At 34.6% G+C, this 17606-nt stretch overlaps 1 protein-coding gene across 1 annotated transcript in view; it reads right to left on the reverse strand.

Moving 5' to 3' along the window:
• DCDC1 (doublecortin domain containing 1) overlaps positions 1-17606 on the reverse strand; it is a 508775-nt gene that overhangs the window by 201552 nt on the left and 289617 nt on the right. The window contains exons 21-22 of the mRNA XM_021926829.2: positions 9494-9625; positions 8631-8788 (exon numbers count right to left, since the gene is read on the reverse strand). Of these exons, the coding sequence (XP_021782521.2) occupies positions 8631-8788; positions 9494-9625 (290 nt within the window). The remainder of the gene's footprint in view (positions 1-8630; positions 8789-9493; positions 9626-17606) is intronic.

Genomic DNA, 17606 nt, shown 5'->3' on the forward strand with positions numbered 1-17606 from the left:
AGAGTAAACAGATAACCCACAGAGTGGGAGAAAATCTTTAAAATCCATACATCTGACAAAAGATTAATATCCAGAATCTACAACGAACTCAAATCAATAAGAAAAAAACAATCTCACCAAAAAGTGGGCTAATGACCTAAACAGACAATTCTCAAAAGAAGACATACAAATGGTCAACAAACATATGAAAAAATGCTCCACACCACTAATGATCAGGGAAATGCAAATCAAAACCACAATGCAATATCACCTTACTCTTGCAAGAATGGCCATAATCAAAAAATCGAAAAACAGATGATTGCATGGATGCAGTGAACAGGGAACACTTCTACACTGCTGGTGGGAATGTAAACTAGTACAATCACTATGTTTCCATAGTGTTTCCACTGTTTTCACAGTGTGGAGATTCCTTAAGAACTAAAAGTAGAACTACCATTTGATCCAGCAATCGCACTACTGGGTATCCACCCAGAGGAAAAGAAGTCATTATACGAAAAAGATTCTTGCACATGCATGTTTATAGCAGCACAATTTGCAACTGCAGAATTATGGAACCAACCCAAATGCCCATGAATCAACGAGTGGATAAATAAACTTTGATATATTTATATGATGGAATGTTACTCAGTCATAAAAAAGGAATGAATTAACAGCATTTGCAGTGACCTGGATGTGATTGGAGACTATTATTCTAAGTGAAGTAACTCAGGAATGGAAAAACCAAACATCGTATGTTCTCACTGATATGTGGGAGCTAAGCTATGATGATGCAAAGGCATAAGAACGACACAATGGACTTTGGGTACTTGGGGGGAAGGATGGGAGTGGGGCAATGGACAAAAGACTACAAACATGGTGCAGCGTACACTGCTTGGGTGACAGGTGCACCAAAATCTCACAAATCGCCACTAAAGAACTTATTCAAGTAACCAAATACCACCTGTACCCTAATAAATTATGGAAATATTTTAAAATAATTTAAAAATACATATAGAACTAAAACACACCAGCATTTAGACAGAAAGTGCATATATGGAGATTAAGAGTTCCAAGATTCTTGAACTGTTGTGAAATAGTAAAAACACTAATTTATATTAGGCTTTAGTAAGCCAAGGCAACATGTATAATCTCCACAGTAGTCACTAAAAATAATAATAAAATAAAGTTAACTACCAAGATAATTGGGAGAAAGGAAATTAAATAACATACAATAATAAATTTTAGAGGAGACCAAAAAAGAGAAAAAACAGGACACAGAATAAATGGAACACAGAGATGTCAAATAATAACATGTTAGATTTAAATTCCAAAATACCAGTAATTACATTATTGGTATAAATGGACTAAATACTTCAAGTAAAAGACAGAGATTGTAATACTTCACTAAAAAATACTTTTTCATACAAAACACTCCCTCAGCATTAAAGATAAAGTTTAAAAGTAAAAGGACATCAAAATAAATCATGCAAACACTGACCAAAAAGCTGGGACCACTATATTTAATATGAGACAAAGTAAACTTTAAAAAGGGAGAAAGCATTTGAGGGCATTTTATAATAACGTAAGGTTTAATTGACCAGAAAGATAAAACAATTCTAAAATTGTATGTACCTAATAATCTCAAATTATAGAAAAGAAAAATTCATAAAACTCAAAGGAAAAATAGAAAAATCCACAATTTGTGGAGAATTTTAACTATACATCTTTCAGTAAATAATGTAACAAGCAGACAAAATATCAGTTAAGTATATACAAGATCTGAAAACACATTTATCAAACTTAATCTAATTAAAATGTACAGAACACTGTACCCCCAAACTTCAGAATATGTATTTTCTCAAGTATATATGTATCACTTATGAAAAATGTGCATATGGTAGGTGCGCCATAAAGAAATCTCAACAAATTTTAGGCTGGATGCAGTGATGCATACCTGTAATTCTAGTACTTTGGGAGGCCAAGGCAGGTGGATCACTTGAGGTCAGAAGCACGAGATCAGACTGGCCAACATGGATAAAACTCTGTCTCTACTAAAAACACAAAAATTAGCCAGGCAGGGTGGTGCATGCCTGTAATCCAGCTATCCGGGAGGTTGAGGCACAAGAATATCTTGAACTTGGGAGGCGGAGGTTGCAGTGAGCTGAGATGGCACCACTGCACTCCAGCCAGGGCAACAGAGCAAGATTCTATCAAAAAGGAAAGAAAGAGAGAGAGAGAGAAAGAAAGAAAAGAAAGAGAAAAAGAAATCTCAACAAATATCAGAATTAAAATCATATCCAAAATGTTTTCCAACCACCGTGAAATTATTCTAGAAGTCAATAATACAAAGCTGAAATATTTCATATATTTGGAAATTAAGAAATATCCTAAATAGTTCATGGATCAAACAATATAATACAATGGAAATGATAATGAAAATATAAAATAGTAAAATGAGTGCAATGAAGCTAAAGCCATGCTTCAAAGTAAATTGTATCCTTAAATGTATACATCATGAGAAGAAAAGCTGAGAAAAAAATCAATGAAGATGGGCCATACAAAGGGTAAGGTTTTAGGTAGATAAAAGGAAACAGGGGTGTTTGAGACAAGCAAACAAGCGTGGGCCAAGTACTATCAGCTTGGGTCTATCAAGTACATGGAGATCCTGAGACTTCAGTATAGTGCGTCTGACAGTTAATGCTTAATTTCACTAAGGGAATGAGTAAACTCTGAAGAATTATAAGTCCATGAGTGTAATATTCAAAGTAATACTTCAAAAGCATATCACCAGGGAGGAGTGTTCAGGATGAACTACCTTCTCCCTACAGTGACACCCATTACGCTCTTTTATCATAATGACTTGTTTAATATCTCTCTTCCCTGTTAGATTCTGTGGGGACAGCTCTGTGTGGGGACAGCTCTATGAGGCCAGAAAGTGTACCTGTCTTCTCCATACTGAATCCCCAGTGCCTAGGATACCATAAAATAGTGTTTAGAACATAGAACATGCTCAATAAATATTTGTGCATCAAAAAAGGATAGAATATATAGATGACATTGACTCAGCTAGAAAGCCATTGGAATAGTTGGGCTCAGTTTTGGATTGACACACGAGTAGATCATAGGGCTATGGTTGGCTGACAGACAGGATGGTCTTGAAATGTACATGTGAATGCTCAGACTATTTGCTCTCTCCATTTTCTTAATTCCATTAATCATACCCCTTCATTCATTTCTTTGTTCATTCATTCAACAACTTTGTATTGAGTACCTACCATGTACCAGGTATGTTCTGGCCCTGGAGGTACGGATGTAAAGAAAACACTTCCTGCTGAAGTGAAGCTTACATTCTAATTGGGCAATTCAGACAGTAAATATATATGTATATGACAGGTAGCAATAAGTGCCTTGAAGAAAAATAAAGCAGGGAAAGCGAATGACAGGGTATGAGCATGTACGCATTGTATCTCAGAAAAGGCCATGAAGCCAGGTTGACTAGAGCAGAGGAAGGGAGGGAAATGGTGGGCAGAGATACAATGGGACTGGTAAAGTGGGATATTTAGCATAAAGACTTTGGTTTCACTCTAGAGAAAATAAGAAGCCATTGAAAGATTTGAAACTGAGGATCCCCATGATCTGACTTATGAATATAAAAGGATCATTCTGGCCCTTAACTGGAGAATAAATTGTAGGAGGACAAGGTTGAAAGAGATAGACAAGTTAGGAAGCTAATCTATAGATCATTTTGACAGCTTGCACTCTGGTCTCATCCAAGTCCACCTAAATGTAATTTATTATCTCTACCACCTGTCTCCTTTTTTTCCATCCATATTATCCAATCCAGAAATCATTACCTACTATTTTCACTATTATAATACTAGACACTCTAGTTTGGGGGCTACAAGTTTGAAGAAGGTAAGAGTAGAGCTTCGCATTCATGCCTTAAACAGTTCTATAGACAAAACTGAATAGAACAGAAAAATAAATAGTACATTGTTGAAATGAAAACTATGTGGCATAGTCGAAGGTTTGGGTACCCCACAGCAGCAAATAAAAACAAAAAATAATCATAAAATGCTTACTTGAAAATCTTTGAGAATTTCTGCATTAACGTACATTTATAGACATATAAACCTAATCTTTTAGAATGCTTGATTTTTGACTTTGTTTCAAAGAAACAGGTGCAATTATATTATTTGTTCACTTTACTTTAATTCACAGACAACATACGGGAATTAATTTTTAAAATATACTAAAACCTAAACAGGCAACGGTATCAGCCAATATCAGGATATTTGACTTTTCTAATAAAAAAAAAAAATTATATCTTCACAATCTTGAAACACACAATAATTTCATGTTCTTAAATATAATGCCATACTTCCAAATATAGCATAAAGGAGCTAAAGGCAAATGCTTAAAGCTGAGTATCTTCAATAGCTAAGAAAAGTAATGTAATAAAACACGGGATTTTATTCCTAGAAAGTATAATTGGATTTAGTGACTATCAAAAGCAATTATTATATTAACATTTACCTTTATTTGTAATAGTTCTAGAAATAAGAAATGGAGCTGTGGCAATTTAAACAATTCACTTTTCTTAAAAAGACAGTCTGAATATTGTCAAAACTGACCTGTGAGTTCACTAGCTCTATAAAAATTGTGTTAATATTTACTTAACAGAAGGAGGAGAAAGTTCAAAGCGAATAAGACAGTTACAAATTAACACCAACTATATGCAAAGCTACATAAATGATTTAATATAGCACTCTTATGCTACTGTATACTCAAGAAAATTAGAATGTAATTCAATTTTTAATACATGGGTTTTTACAATTTATAATTATATAGACATGATCATTATTTGTCTGCTTAAAGAGTTTCTTATTGCTATTGATTTGCCTTTCTTTGAAAAGCAGGAGACTATAATAGTTCCTTTAGCTAGTGCATCTCAAATCTGTTACTAAGAGAAAAGAACCTTGAATAAGAAAAAAGCATGTCACTTCTTTCAAGCTTCATTTCTTCTATTTTATCAGCGAAAAAGAGAGCCTTATAAAAATTGACCAATGCAGTAGAGTTTGAATTTATATTCTCCTAAAATGGTAAACATAATAAATTGAGAACCAAACGCTTAATTTTATTTCATACCAGTTGTAGCTAGACATAATTATAGCAGAAGAACTGACTTTATAGCAATTGTAAAAATGTAAATAAGGCTTTAAAACTGACTCAGGAATTATATTTTATAAATGAAGCTTTGATTTTAATGTAAAAAATTATCTTAGGGCATGATATGCATTATTCAAAATGTCCTGCCTTTGTTACCATTGAAATGGTAGTTATACTTCAGAAAACCGAGGGACAGAAACACCTGTTTCTTATCAAATCATATCTCCTAGTGATTACAATAATTTTATGTACAAGATAGACTTTAAAATTTAAATACCGCAATATTTTAAAGTTTATATTTTTAGATAAAAGTTTATTTTTAAAATATCAGTGGAAAATGTGAAACAAAATGTAACATGACAATTATCAATTTTAGTCCAAATATTCTTAATAGCAAAGTATCAAGTGTCTACGTTTAAAATGCTTTTCATAACTTGTATTGATTTTTGTCCTAATGCAAACATTTAACTATTAAAATTTGTAAAATAACTAAATATTTTTAAAAGCAGTAAAAACTTTCAATAATTTGTTTTATTTTCTTCAAATCACCAGCCCATTTGGTGAGGTATTTGTCTATATAAAATTAGGATAATACCAAATTTATTTTTATAAATTGCTTTTTTATTAGTTCCAAAGCTCATGAGATATTAAAGTACATTTTAATTGAAAAAAAAATCAAATGGCTTTTAAATCGATGTTTTCTTTTAAAAGAATGAAGTCCATGCCAAGTTGAGTCATGAAGAGAAATGTCAGTGCGATCCCTGGCAGCTGCTCGCTTCCCTGGGAAGGAAGGGCTGGTTAGGAGTACAGTAGCTAGCAAACCCTCAGCACTCCACAAAGTCACTAGTGGGAAAAGAACAAAGGCCTTTCCAATGCAACTAACACAGATGTGCCCAAAGGCAAACTGTCAGAAACAGTTAAGATGACAGCTACTCACAGTTCATTATTTCCTTCTCACAGGTCACTGGGTGACAAGCTGGGTCAGCATGCTTTGTTGGCTGTCCCAGTCCTTCTCCACCCCCTATTCCATTTAAATAAGAGTAAAGGACTCCTTTGGATAAACTAATGTAAACAAACACATTCCAGACACTTAATGCCAGAATATGGCATTTACTTTACTTTGGACCAAACTTAGAATTCAATGTACACACAACTTATTTTATCGAAGCAAGGATAGAAGCACACTTCTATGCCTACTTTTCAGTGATTATTTTAGACTGTGGGTGCGTGTGTGTGCGTGTGTGTGTGTTTTAAGAGGTAAAGAAACTGAAATTACATTTACTGTGGTAAATTGTGGAGGCAGAGGGGGAAGAATGTAGATAAATCCCCGCCTTAAGAAAAAAAAAAAAAAAAGAAGAAGAAGAAGGCAGGAAGAGTTGCTGGAGCCTATCACATAAACCCTGAGGAATGCTCACTAAGAAACAGCCTCTGGAAGATTTCTTATGAAATCAAATCCCAAACAGATTTACTAGTCAATTCCTATTGACTAAAAAGCATAAATCTAAGTAAAACCCCTATTAAAAATTCTTTTCTATCTCTGCTTGTTTTCAGAACATTTTCACAACTAACACTTGAATGCTTACTACTTTTCTGGAAACTTAAAGACATCTCACTTAATTCTAACAACCTCAGACAGGTCTTGTGGTATGGCAGCTGATATTAACTGCCCTGTCTTTTTTGGCCTCACTTTTTCTAATACTATATTCCTTTCTTCCAAAGTGCAGTCATCAGATTGCATTGCCTCAGGGAAGAAGCAACAACAGAATGCAAAAGCCAAATCCCTAAGCTACCCAGTACCCTATAATTTTTAAGCATGGGAAGCGTGAAATAGGCAAAGCAGGTGAGTTATCATGAGGGCCAGGTAGAGCATGGGGCAAATACACAAACCCCATGTATGTTTCAGGAATCTGAGAGCAGAAGTAAACTGTGCCTCTTTCTTGAGTAGAGCCCAGGATAAGGATGAAAACCCAAGATAAGAAGATCCCAAGATAATGACAAGCACAAGCGTTCCCTCAAAAATGGCTGAGTAGAAATGGCTGCCAAATAAGTCTAGAGAGGCCAGAAACAGCCTCATAGAGCAGTATTACGAATTCTCAAGTGTCCCAGTGTTTCCTGAGTTCCTATTTTAGATGAAAACATCAGACAAGGACTTTCCCCAAGGGACTTACATTCTAGTGATGTGAGAATAGTGGAGAGGGGCTTGGCTATATGGCTGCTCAGCCTATGGTCCTGTTGTAGATGGAGCATCAGGGAGTTGAAAATCTTGTATGTGATTAAAAAATAACTAGCAGGAAAAAGAATACCTGGAACCTAAGTTTCCGTACTGTTCTGACACCCCATATTATGATACAGCAAGGTACTAAATTTGTTACTTTGTGTTCTATCTTCAAAACAACAAGTACAAAAGACTTAATGTTTAAATAATAAATAATAAATTGGGAGAGTCACTTTTGCTATCAGAAAAAAGTTCCCCTCCTGTCAAAATTCCAGGTGGAATATGTAATTTAGTAATATAAAATAGCTTTTAATTGAAATAAAAGTTTTTGTCTCTTTTCATGCAAGTGACATTTCTATCTACAGTTCATGTATTTAAATTTAGGAAGGCTGAGTGTGATGGCTCATGCTGATAATCCCACCACTTTGGGAGAGCGAAGTGGGAGGATTGCTTGAGGTCGGGAGTTCAAGATCAGCCTGGGCAATATAGCTAGACCTCATTTTTACAATAAATAAATTAATTAATGAAATAAAATAAATTTAGGAATTTCCTTAAACTTTAGTGAATATGGTAAGAACTATATTACTCCTTTAAGAGTATTTCAGTCAACAGTAATTTCAAACAGTTTTAGATTAAAATTACAATTTATAAAGTCAGTTTATGATTTGCAACATCAACCCCAACAAAATAATAATAATGAACTTTAGTTTCCAATTAAATAAAGAGGATCAGAGAAATTGTTTCCATTTCTTAACCAAGGATAATTTTTCAATTGGTTAGCAATATCTATGATGTTATTTTTATTCTAGGAAGGGAAACAGGGTTGATTTGTTATCACTGGTTAAGACCATCTTTTGTGCACTTAACCTTGAGTCCAAATATAATATTCTCATGGAAAATAAAAAGGATTGCCCATGGAATAGTCTTCTTCAACATATCTTGGTATTTTAACAATTGGATATATGGTCTGTAGTGCCTTAGCTTAATTGTGTTAATGACAGTTATTTCAGAGTATTTTAGTGAAATCCCAGGACAGCAACCCATCCTAAGTATAATAATAAACAATAACATACAGTACATCAATCTTCAACAAAATACACATAAATGTCACCTTTCTTCATCAAATATGACCCAAAAACTACTACGCTTGAAAGCCAACGGGCTTTTGAGATATTTCAATAATCTTCAAGAAATCAATCTTACATGAAACTGAAGGAAAACATCGAATGTCATTGAGCAATAAAGCTCAGTTCTGTCAGTACCTTACCTCTGAGCAGAAGCCTTAGGATGTTTCTCTTCCAGTTTCCTCACCAGTGCTACTGTCAACTGCCCTATCTCCTCAAGAGAACCTTCTGGCATTAAATGGCTGTCTGAGGGTTCTGGCAGTTGCTTCAGACCAGGGTTGCTGGCACTTTCTTGCAGAACCTAATAAATGAAATATAGGAATAAAGTAGCTAATTTTCATTGAGTGGAAATATCTAAACTGTACATACCAAAAATATAACACTGCAGTTTTCATGGTTCCTTCAGTGTTTCTACAACACATAAGTCTTTTGTACGTGGCCAAAAACAGGCAATCCTAAGAAAAAAGGTTATCGCCATCTGTTTAATACAATGTTTATATAAACATATATGTTTATATAAATATAAATGTGCATATAGATACTATATTATGTGTATTAGTTTAAACTATCCATAACATTAATTATTAATTATTATTAATTTGTGCTTGCCTCCCAAAAACAACTTGAACATTTTTTCTCTTTTTTTTTTTTTTTTTTTTTTTTTTTGAGACGGAGGCTCGCTTTGTCGCCAGGCTGGAATGCAGTGGCGATCTGGAGCTCCTGCAAGCTCTGCCTCCAGGTTCACCTGTTCTCCTGCCTCAGCCTCGAGTAGTTGGGACTACAGGCGCCCGCCACCTCATACGGCTAATTTTTTTTTGTATTTTTTAGTAGAGACGGGGTTTCACCATGTTAGCCAGGATGGTCTCGATCTCCCGACCTCATGATCCACCCGCCTCGGCCTCCCAAAGTGCTGGGATTACAGGCGTGAGCCACCGCGCCCGGCTTCTCTTTTCAAAATACATTTTAGAGAGCTATGTCTGTCTTGCCTCTGGCTCACTACACTGACCTCTTCTAAGTTTCTGCCATGTTCCTGATGAGCTGTGGTCCAGGCACCATGGTGAATGTGATTCTCTGTCTGGGTCACATCTACTTGTGCATTTAGCTCCTCTAGGTAGGTCAGAACAAACTGAGGATAAGCCTGTAAGAAAGGAAAAAAATAACAAGTAGTATCAGCCTTATAAACAGTAGCCAAAAATCCATCCAACTGGAAAGAGGGGAGGATAAACTAGATTAAAAATAGAAAGGTCTGGCTAATAAACTTTGTACTTTATTCTCAACTTCATAACAAAATCAAGTGAAATGACTTTAATATTAACATTTCTAAATAATTGTTTAATCTGATTAAGTTTAGCTAGATAGCTAATTTTTGCCCTTAGATAAGATTAAAACAGTAAAACAATCTTATACATTAATAATAATAGCTAAATTTATTGAGTTATTTCTATATACAAGGTATTATTGTATACACAACACATATATGTAATTGTGTAGTTGCTGTATTGTTTGGAAGTATTCAATTCTGCTCTAGAAGACAAGAAAACAAATTGAATGAATGAAATAGCTGCATTAAGCATATATAAGATAGTAACCTGAGAAATGTCAGACACAAAGTAGAGCAAATGTCTACGAACATAGAAAAGGCTCAAAAGACAAAATAGACATTTAATATTCATGACTCACTAAATAACCAACAAAGCAAAAAATATTTATGATATACTAAATACAAATGAAGCACATGAGGCTCACGATAATCATGAGGTCTTTAATTAGCCACCCATTGCTGGCTCTCATTTGGGATCTTATGAAGGATAAAATCCATCACTGCTCATCAGGCTAACTGGGGAACACAGCTACTGGTCAAGTGACTCACACACAGCCCTCATGGAACAAGTGTGTGTCATTGGCCCAGGCATCTTTTATTTGTTGGGCTCCCAGGTCAAGTTTTCATTCTGGTTCTTGTAACTACACTAGCAGCAGGAAAGAGTAATGTAGCATAAAGGGGAGATATGTAAATACTGTATACCAGATTCAGGCTAATGTGACCCTTCAAACCACTTGTGTAATATTTTGATTATGTTAATCTGGCCCATCTCTCTTCCTTTACATTTTGTTTTATGTTTTAAATTGATTTAATATGTCATGATGTGAATATTTTAATTTGTTCTGTGCACTTTTGTGTACCATGAGCTCTAGCCTAGCTTACCAAGTAATACACTTGGAGGCTACCCTTGCATGGAATTAACTTCCTACATAACAACAAATTTGCATTTTAATCCTTGCAACAGCACTTTGCAATGGGTACTATTATTGTGCCCATTTTAAAGATGAGGAAGCAGACACAGGGAATTTAAGCAACATGCTTCAGTATCAAGGGAACCCACCCCCAATATTTCAATGTAGGTTCTTTCTATTTTCCATAAGTGTCGGCTGGCTAAGAAATAAAGAGAAAGAGTACAAAGACAGGAATTCTACAGCTAGGCCGCCGGGGGTGACATCACATATTGGTAGGACTGTGATGCCCACCTGAGGCTCAAACCAGCAAGTTTTTTATTAAGGGCTTCAAAAGGGGAGGGGGTGTAAAACAGGGAGTAGGTGCAAAGATCACATGCTTCAAAGGGCAAAAAGCAGAACAAAGATCACATGCTTCTGAGGGAACAGGACAAAGGCAAAGCAGAACTACTGATAAGGGTCTATGTCCAGCTGTGCACATATTGTCTTGATAAACATCTTAAACAACAGACAACAGGGTTTGAGAGCAGATAACCGGTCTGACCACAAATTTACCAGGGCAGAGTTTTTCCCTACCCTAATAAGCCTGAGGGTACTGCAGGAGACCAGGGCATATTTTAGTCCTTATCTCAACTGCATAGGACAGACACTCTCATAGCAGCCATTTACACACCTCCCCCAAGGAATGCATTCCTTTCCCAGGGTGTTAATATTAATATTCCTTGTTAGGAAAAGAATTTATCGATATCTCTCCTACTTGCACATCCATTTATAGGCTCTCTGCAAGAAGAAAAATATGGCTCTTTTTGCCCAACCCCGCAGGCAGTCAGACCTTATGGTTGTCTTCCCTTGTTCCCTAAAAATCGCTGTTATTCTGTTCTTTTTCAAGGTGCACTGATTTCATATTGTTCGAACACACATGTTTTACAATCAATTTGTACAGTTAACACAATTATCACAGTGGTCCTGAGGTGACGTACATCCTCAGCTTATGAAGAAAACAGGATTAAGAGATTAAAGTAAAGACAGGCATAAGAAATTATAAAAGTATTATTTGGGAGCTGATAAATGTCCATGAAATTTTCACAATTCATGTTCCTCTGCCGTGGCTGCAGCTGGTCCCTCTGTTCGGGGTCTCTGACTTCCCGCAACACATCAGTGTCATCCAGCTTGATTAATAGTCTATCAAGCCTAAATATGTTCCTTCAATTATAATATAAACTCCTTACTGCACTTTTTAAAGTGTGGAGTAATTCTAAAAAACAAAAATCATGAGGGAGTGTTCAGCAGATAAACGGCACTAAGGTCCTTACATTGTTCTGGAAAAATAGATACTAAATAACTTTAAACTTTGTTAGAAGATGTAATGTAAACATGCATGTTTAAAATGTGAGGCATTCCAAACCCTTAAATGCATATTACTAAGTGCAAGAGTCAATCTGAAAAGGCTACAACTATGGAGACAGTAAAAAGATCAGTGGTTGCCAGTGAGGACTGAATAGGTGGAGCACAGAGGGTTTTTAGGGCTGTTAAACTATTCTGTATAATACTATAATGGTGGTTACATGTCATTGTACATTAGTTCAAACCCATAGAATGTGCAGCACCAAAAGTGAGCCCTAATGTAAACTGTAGACTTTGGTAATGATGTGTCAGTGTAGGTTCACCAATTATAACAAATGTACCACTCTGGTGCAAGATGAAGATACTAGGGGAGGATGTGCATTTGTGGGGGTAAAGGATATATGGGAACTGTCTTACTTTATGCTTAATTTTGCTGTGAATCTAAAACTGCTCTAAAAAATAAAGTCTTATTTTAATGTAAGGGGTTCCAACAAAAGCACAAGTGGCAAAAGAAAAATAAATTTTACTACTAAAAAATTGTGTTACAAACAATGCTGTGAAGAAAGTAAAAGAAAAAAACCTACAGAATGAGACAAAATATTTTCAGATTATATGTCAGATAAGGGATGTGTATCTGGAATATATAAAGAACTCTTATACTCACTAATGAAAAGACAAATAATCCAATGAAAATACAAGTAAAGGATCTGAGTAGACATTTCTCCAAAGAAGATAAACAATTTGCTAAGAAAAGATAATCAACATCACTAGTGATCAGAAAAATACAAATCAAAACCTCAATAAGATAATACTTTTTACCCACTAGGATGACAAAGAATAACAAAATCAAAATGACAGAGAATAACAAGAGTTGGCAAGAACGTGAAGGGGAAACAGCTTGGCTAGTCCTCAAAATGTTAAATGTGGAGTTTTCATATGGCCCAGCAATTCCACTCCTAGTTATATACCTATGAAAAATGAAAACATACATACACACAAAAACTTCCATACCAATGTTCATAGCAGCATTATTCAAAGTAGCCAAAATAGTGGAAACAAATAAAATGCCATTAACTGATACATGTATTAAAAGTATGATGTTTCCATACAATGGAATATTATTTGGCAACAAAAAGAAATGAACTACTAAAGCATGCTACAATGTGAATTAATTCAGAAAACATTATGCTAAGTGAAAAAAAATCAAACACAGTAGGCCATATATTATATGAGTCCATTTATATGAAATGCCCACAATGGGCAAATCTATAAAGGATGGGGAGGGGGCAGACAGAGGTGGAGGAATAGATGTGAAGTCCAAGATGTATTTTAGGGAGAACAAAAACATTTTAAAATTAGATTGTGGTGACAGATGCACAGCTCTGTGAATATACTGAAAAACATTAAACACCTAAACTTTAAATAGGTGAATTTTTGAGAAATCTATTTTAATGTAAGAAATTTTTCAATTAAAACAGTATATAAAGTATAGCTTTAAACAAGCAAAGAAAAAGAAGAGAAAAGGGATCCAGAAAATGTCAAGAAGAGATTTTTTAATGCAAATTAAAAGCATAATAAACCAAATCTTTGTTGAATTAATCAATGAGTGTATTAACAATGCAATTATTTTTCTTTTTATGTCCTGACATATATTAGTTGTACGTATTTTGGGGGCACATGTGATATTTTGATACCTGTATATAATGTGTAATGATCAAATCAGTGTAATTGGAATATCTATCACCATAAGCATTAAATGTGTAAAAATTTAAATGTGTATTCCCTTTGACTTAACAAATATATACATATTACAAAGATGTCCATTGCAGCATTGCTAATATTTAACTAAATGTACATCACCAGGAAAATTTTAAAAGACAGCATAGATGTGGATGTCAGTATGAAAAGATGACCACAATACATATCTTATCAAGTGGGAAAAAGTACATCACAAAGTAATATGTATAGTTTTGTCTGGGGGTGGGTATGTGTCTCTAATCAAGAATGATACACTATCAACAATAATATTGGAGGGATAGTTCAAGAGCTACTTTTGCTTATCATTTTATTCAGTTCTGAATTATTGGAGATGTTTTTCAAAACTAACATGTATCCCTTTTATTATTTAAATGAGAACCATTTTACACATGCAAATATATGTGTAATAATTTTGGGGAATATACAAAAAGCATGCTGTTAGTGAATAACTCTGGGAAATGGGAATAAAGTTTGAGAAGAAGAGACTTTACTTCTCATTAATGTATTTTTTCTAATATTAATTTTTATCACATATTATTTTTATAAAAATTAATACTTAAAAAAGAATTGAAAATAGTTATATTATTGCACATACTATTCAGATAATTTTGGAAAGAGATTTTTGAATCATTAAGCTAATCCAAAACATTAGCAAAAAGAAGTTTAATCTAAAAAAATTAGGATTTACATTGTACCTTTAATCTTATTCATCTTTATTGCATTATGCTACTTTTTGTTTTCTTAAGTCAGTTCTTATTGTCTTAAGTACATTTAAGACAATTCAACTGAAAATAATGTGATGGGTAATGGAGAAGTAGATTGTTTCATATTGGTTCTGCTAAAAACATCAAAGCCCAAATTCAGCCCAAAGACCACTATGTTTTCAATATGAGAGAAAACAATACCAAATATGTTCCATAGTATCAGAATATTAAAAGAATCAACTTATAAAAAGCAAAACAAACAGTAGACACATTTCAAGACTATAAGTAACAGCAGTACGGCTCAAATTCTGGCAATTGTAAATCCCTTATATTATTATGGTAGCTTCATCTTATGTTCGTTTCATCCTCTAATAGAAGTAAAGACATTTTATGTAAGTTCATTTCTGAGGTACATTCCCCTAATACTAGAAAGATGATGTACCTGGAATATGGGAAACTTCAACATATAATATATCCAGCGAAATGGAAGAGGAAGTGCCCAAAAGGTAGGGCCATGATGTGGCTGAACATTCTGCTAGACACTGCAGAAGCAGAGACCAAAAGTACAACAATGACAAAAATGCAGTAATGGGCTTTGCTTCCTGGAGTTGAAAGTTTGGCAAAGGTGGCAGACATACATAAATAACACAAAGTGACCAGAGCTATTATTCATCCTCCCATCATGCATTTGGAGACATTTACAAATTTTCCTGGAACTTCCCCTTTGGAGTCATCCTAAACCCTTCCTTCCCCAGGTAATATCTACTCTAATACTTTAATATCACAGTTATTCAGTGTTACCTACTCTAAGACCAGGTGATCCTGACCTCCAACAAGGCATCCACAGGTTCAGTCATCAGACCACCAGTACAGACAACTCCTTCCTCCAAAATCTGAAACTCAAATTTTTCTTCTAGGAAGTCAACAACCTAATCTTTCAACTTTTCCTCCTTTCAATTTCACCAGTGCATCACCCTAAACTGACCTCTAATATCTTAAGCCCTTATTATTTTCTAAGTCTATCAGCTCTTTGGCTGATAATGCATTCTTCACATTCTAATCCATTTTTTACACCAGAAGATAAATTTTAACAAAACACATCTCTAATCACATAATTCGCATTTCAACAACTTCAAATAGTACATACTAATTCACAACCTACAGTCCTGTCCTGGTTTTAAATTCCAGCTATGCTATTTACTGGCTTTGAGACCTTGGGTAAGTTCAACTTCCATAACAGAGAAGTTTTCCCACTGAAGATTGAGTAAGAACATGATCGGAATTTCATATTTACCAAATTCACTCTCAGGATGCAACTGTACCTCTCTGGTTGCTAAACAGAACCCCATCCATTTATGAGATTTTTTTCCCACCATAATAGGGCTGGGGGATCGTCTCCATCACTCCCAAGGTGTTCCCTTCATGTCTGTTGGAAAGGCTATGTTTCACCTAAATTTGGGGCTCCACAGAAGTGCTTATGTCTTCAAGGGAAGTATGGCAGGCAAGTCTGCAGAATTTCACCTGGAATTTTAAACTCCAGATACTCTACCTACTCTTGGTCAATACAATGATCACACATATTTTTGAAGGGGGTCTCTTTTTTCTTATTATTATACATGCTTTTTACAGAAAGCTTAGAAAATGTAGTAAAAAACTGAAGAAAATAATTATCCATCCTTCCACCACCATTTCACATATAAACTTCCAGTCTTGTCTCTAAACATATTTATTTGGTACAATGTAAATAAACAAATAAAATATTGTTTTCTTACCCAATTTTTCTCAATTAACAACATTACGATTTTTCTTCATCATCATAAATTATTCTCCATTATTTGTTATGCCAACATTTGGTATTCATAATAAAGACATGCCACAATATATTCCTACAATCTCACTGTTGATTTATTAACCTGTTCTCAATATTCACCATTCTAAATAGTACTATGGTGGACATCCTTAAAGATATATTTTGGTGTATACTACTGATTAATTTCTTGGGGTAAGTTGCTACAAGTGAAATTTCTGAGTCATAAGGAATATGCATTTTTGTAAGGATTTTGATAAATGTTGTCAAACTGACCTGCAGAAATATTGTGCCACCCTCTTTGATGGTCCCCAAAGTTCCCTGCTTCCTTGTATTCATACCTTTGTGTAGTCCCCTCCCATATTGTCAACTCCAGGAAGCAAAGCCCATTACTGCACTTTTGTTGTTGTTATAGTTGTGGTCTTTGCTTCTGTAATGGCTAGCAGAGTATTCAGCCACATCATGGTCCTACCTTTTGGGCATTTCCTCTTCCACTATGTGATCCAAATAATTTGGCAGAAGTGGTGGATGCCACTTCCGAGATGAGGTTATAAGGGGCACTTCAGCTTCCATTTTGTTCTTTTGTTCTCTCTCACTTTTTTGGTTGTCTAGCTCATGTTGTGCAGGCCCACATGGCAAAGGAACTAATGCCTCTGGCCTACAGCAAAGTTAAGAATGCTTAGAAGCAGAACTTCCAGCCTTAGTCAAGCCTCAGATGTTTGCAACCTGAGTTAGTCTCATAAGTAACTTTGAGTTAGAACTACCCAGGTAAGTCACTCCAGGTTCCTGACCTACTAAAACTATGAGATAATAAATATTTGCTGTTTTAAGTTACTATGCTTTGAAGTAATTTGTTACACAATTAAAAAATAAAGCAATAGATAACTGATACATACAATGAGTGTTAGTTTTCTTGTATCTTTATCAACATTGGATATTCCTAGTTTTACATCTTCCTAATGTTAAATGAAAGAAAATACCATCTCATTGTTTTACAGTTATTTTATATCTAGTGAGTCTGAAATTTTTATTTAGTTTGGCTCTTACAATTTTTCTCCTGTCATGTATTTCCTTTTAAAGTCCTTTGCCCATTTTTGCATTGAAGTATATATTGTTTTCTATGCCTATATCAGGTTTATTATATATTGAGTATTATCTCATTCTCTGATGTTCATGTTGCAAAGATTTTCCCCACTTTTCACATTCTCTTATTTATTTTTGCTTAATTATTTTAGATTTAGGAGTTTTTAAATTTTTATGTACTCAAGTAATTAGTT

The sequence above is a fragment of the Papio anubis genome, chromosome 12 (genome assembly GCF_008728515.1).
Source record: "Papio anubis isolate 15944 chromosome 12, Panubis1.0, whole genome shotgun sequence".
NCBI lineage: Eukaryota > Metazoa > Chordata > Mammalia > Primates > Cercopithecidae > Papio > Papio anubis.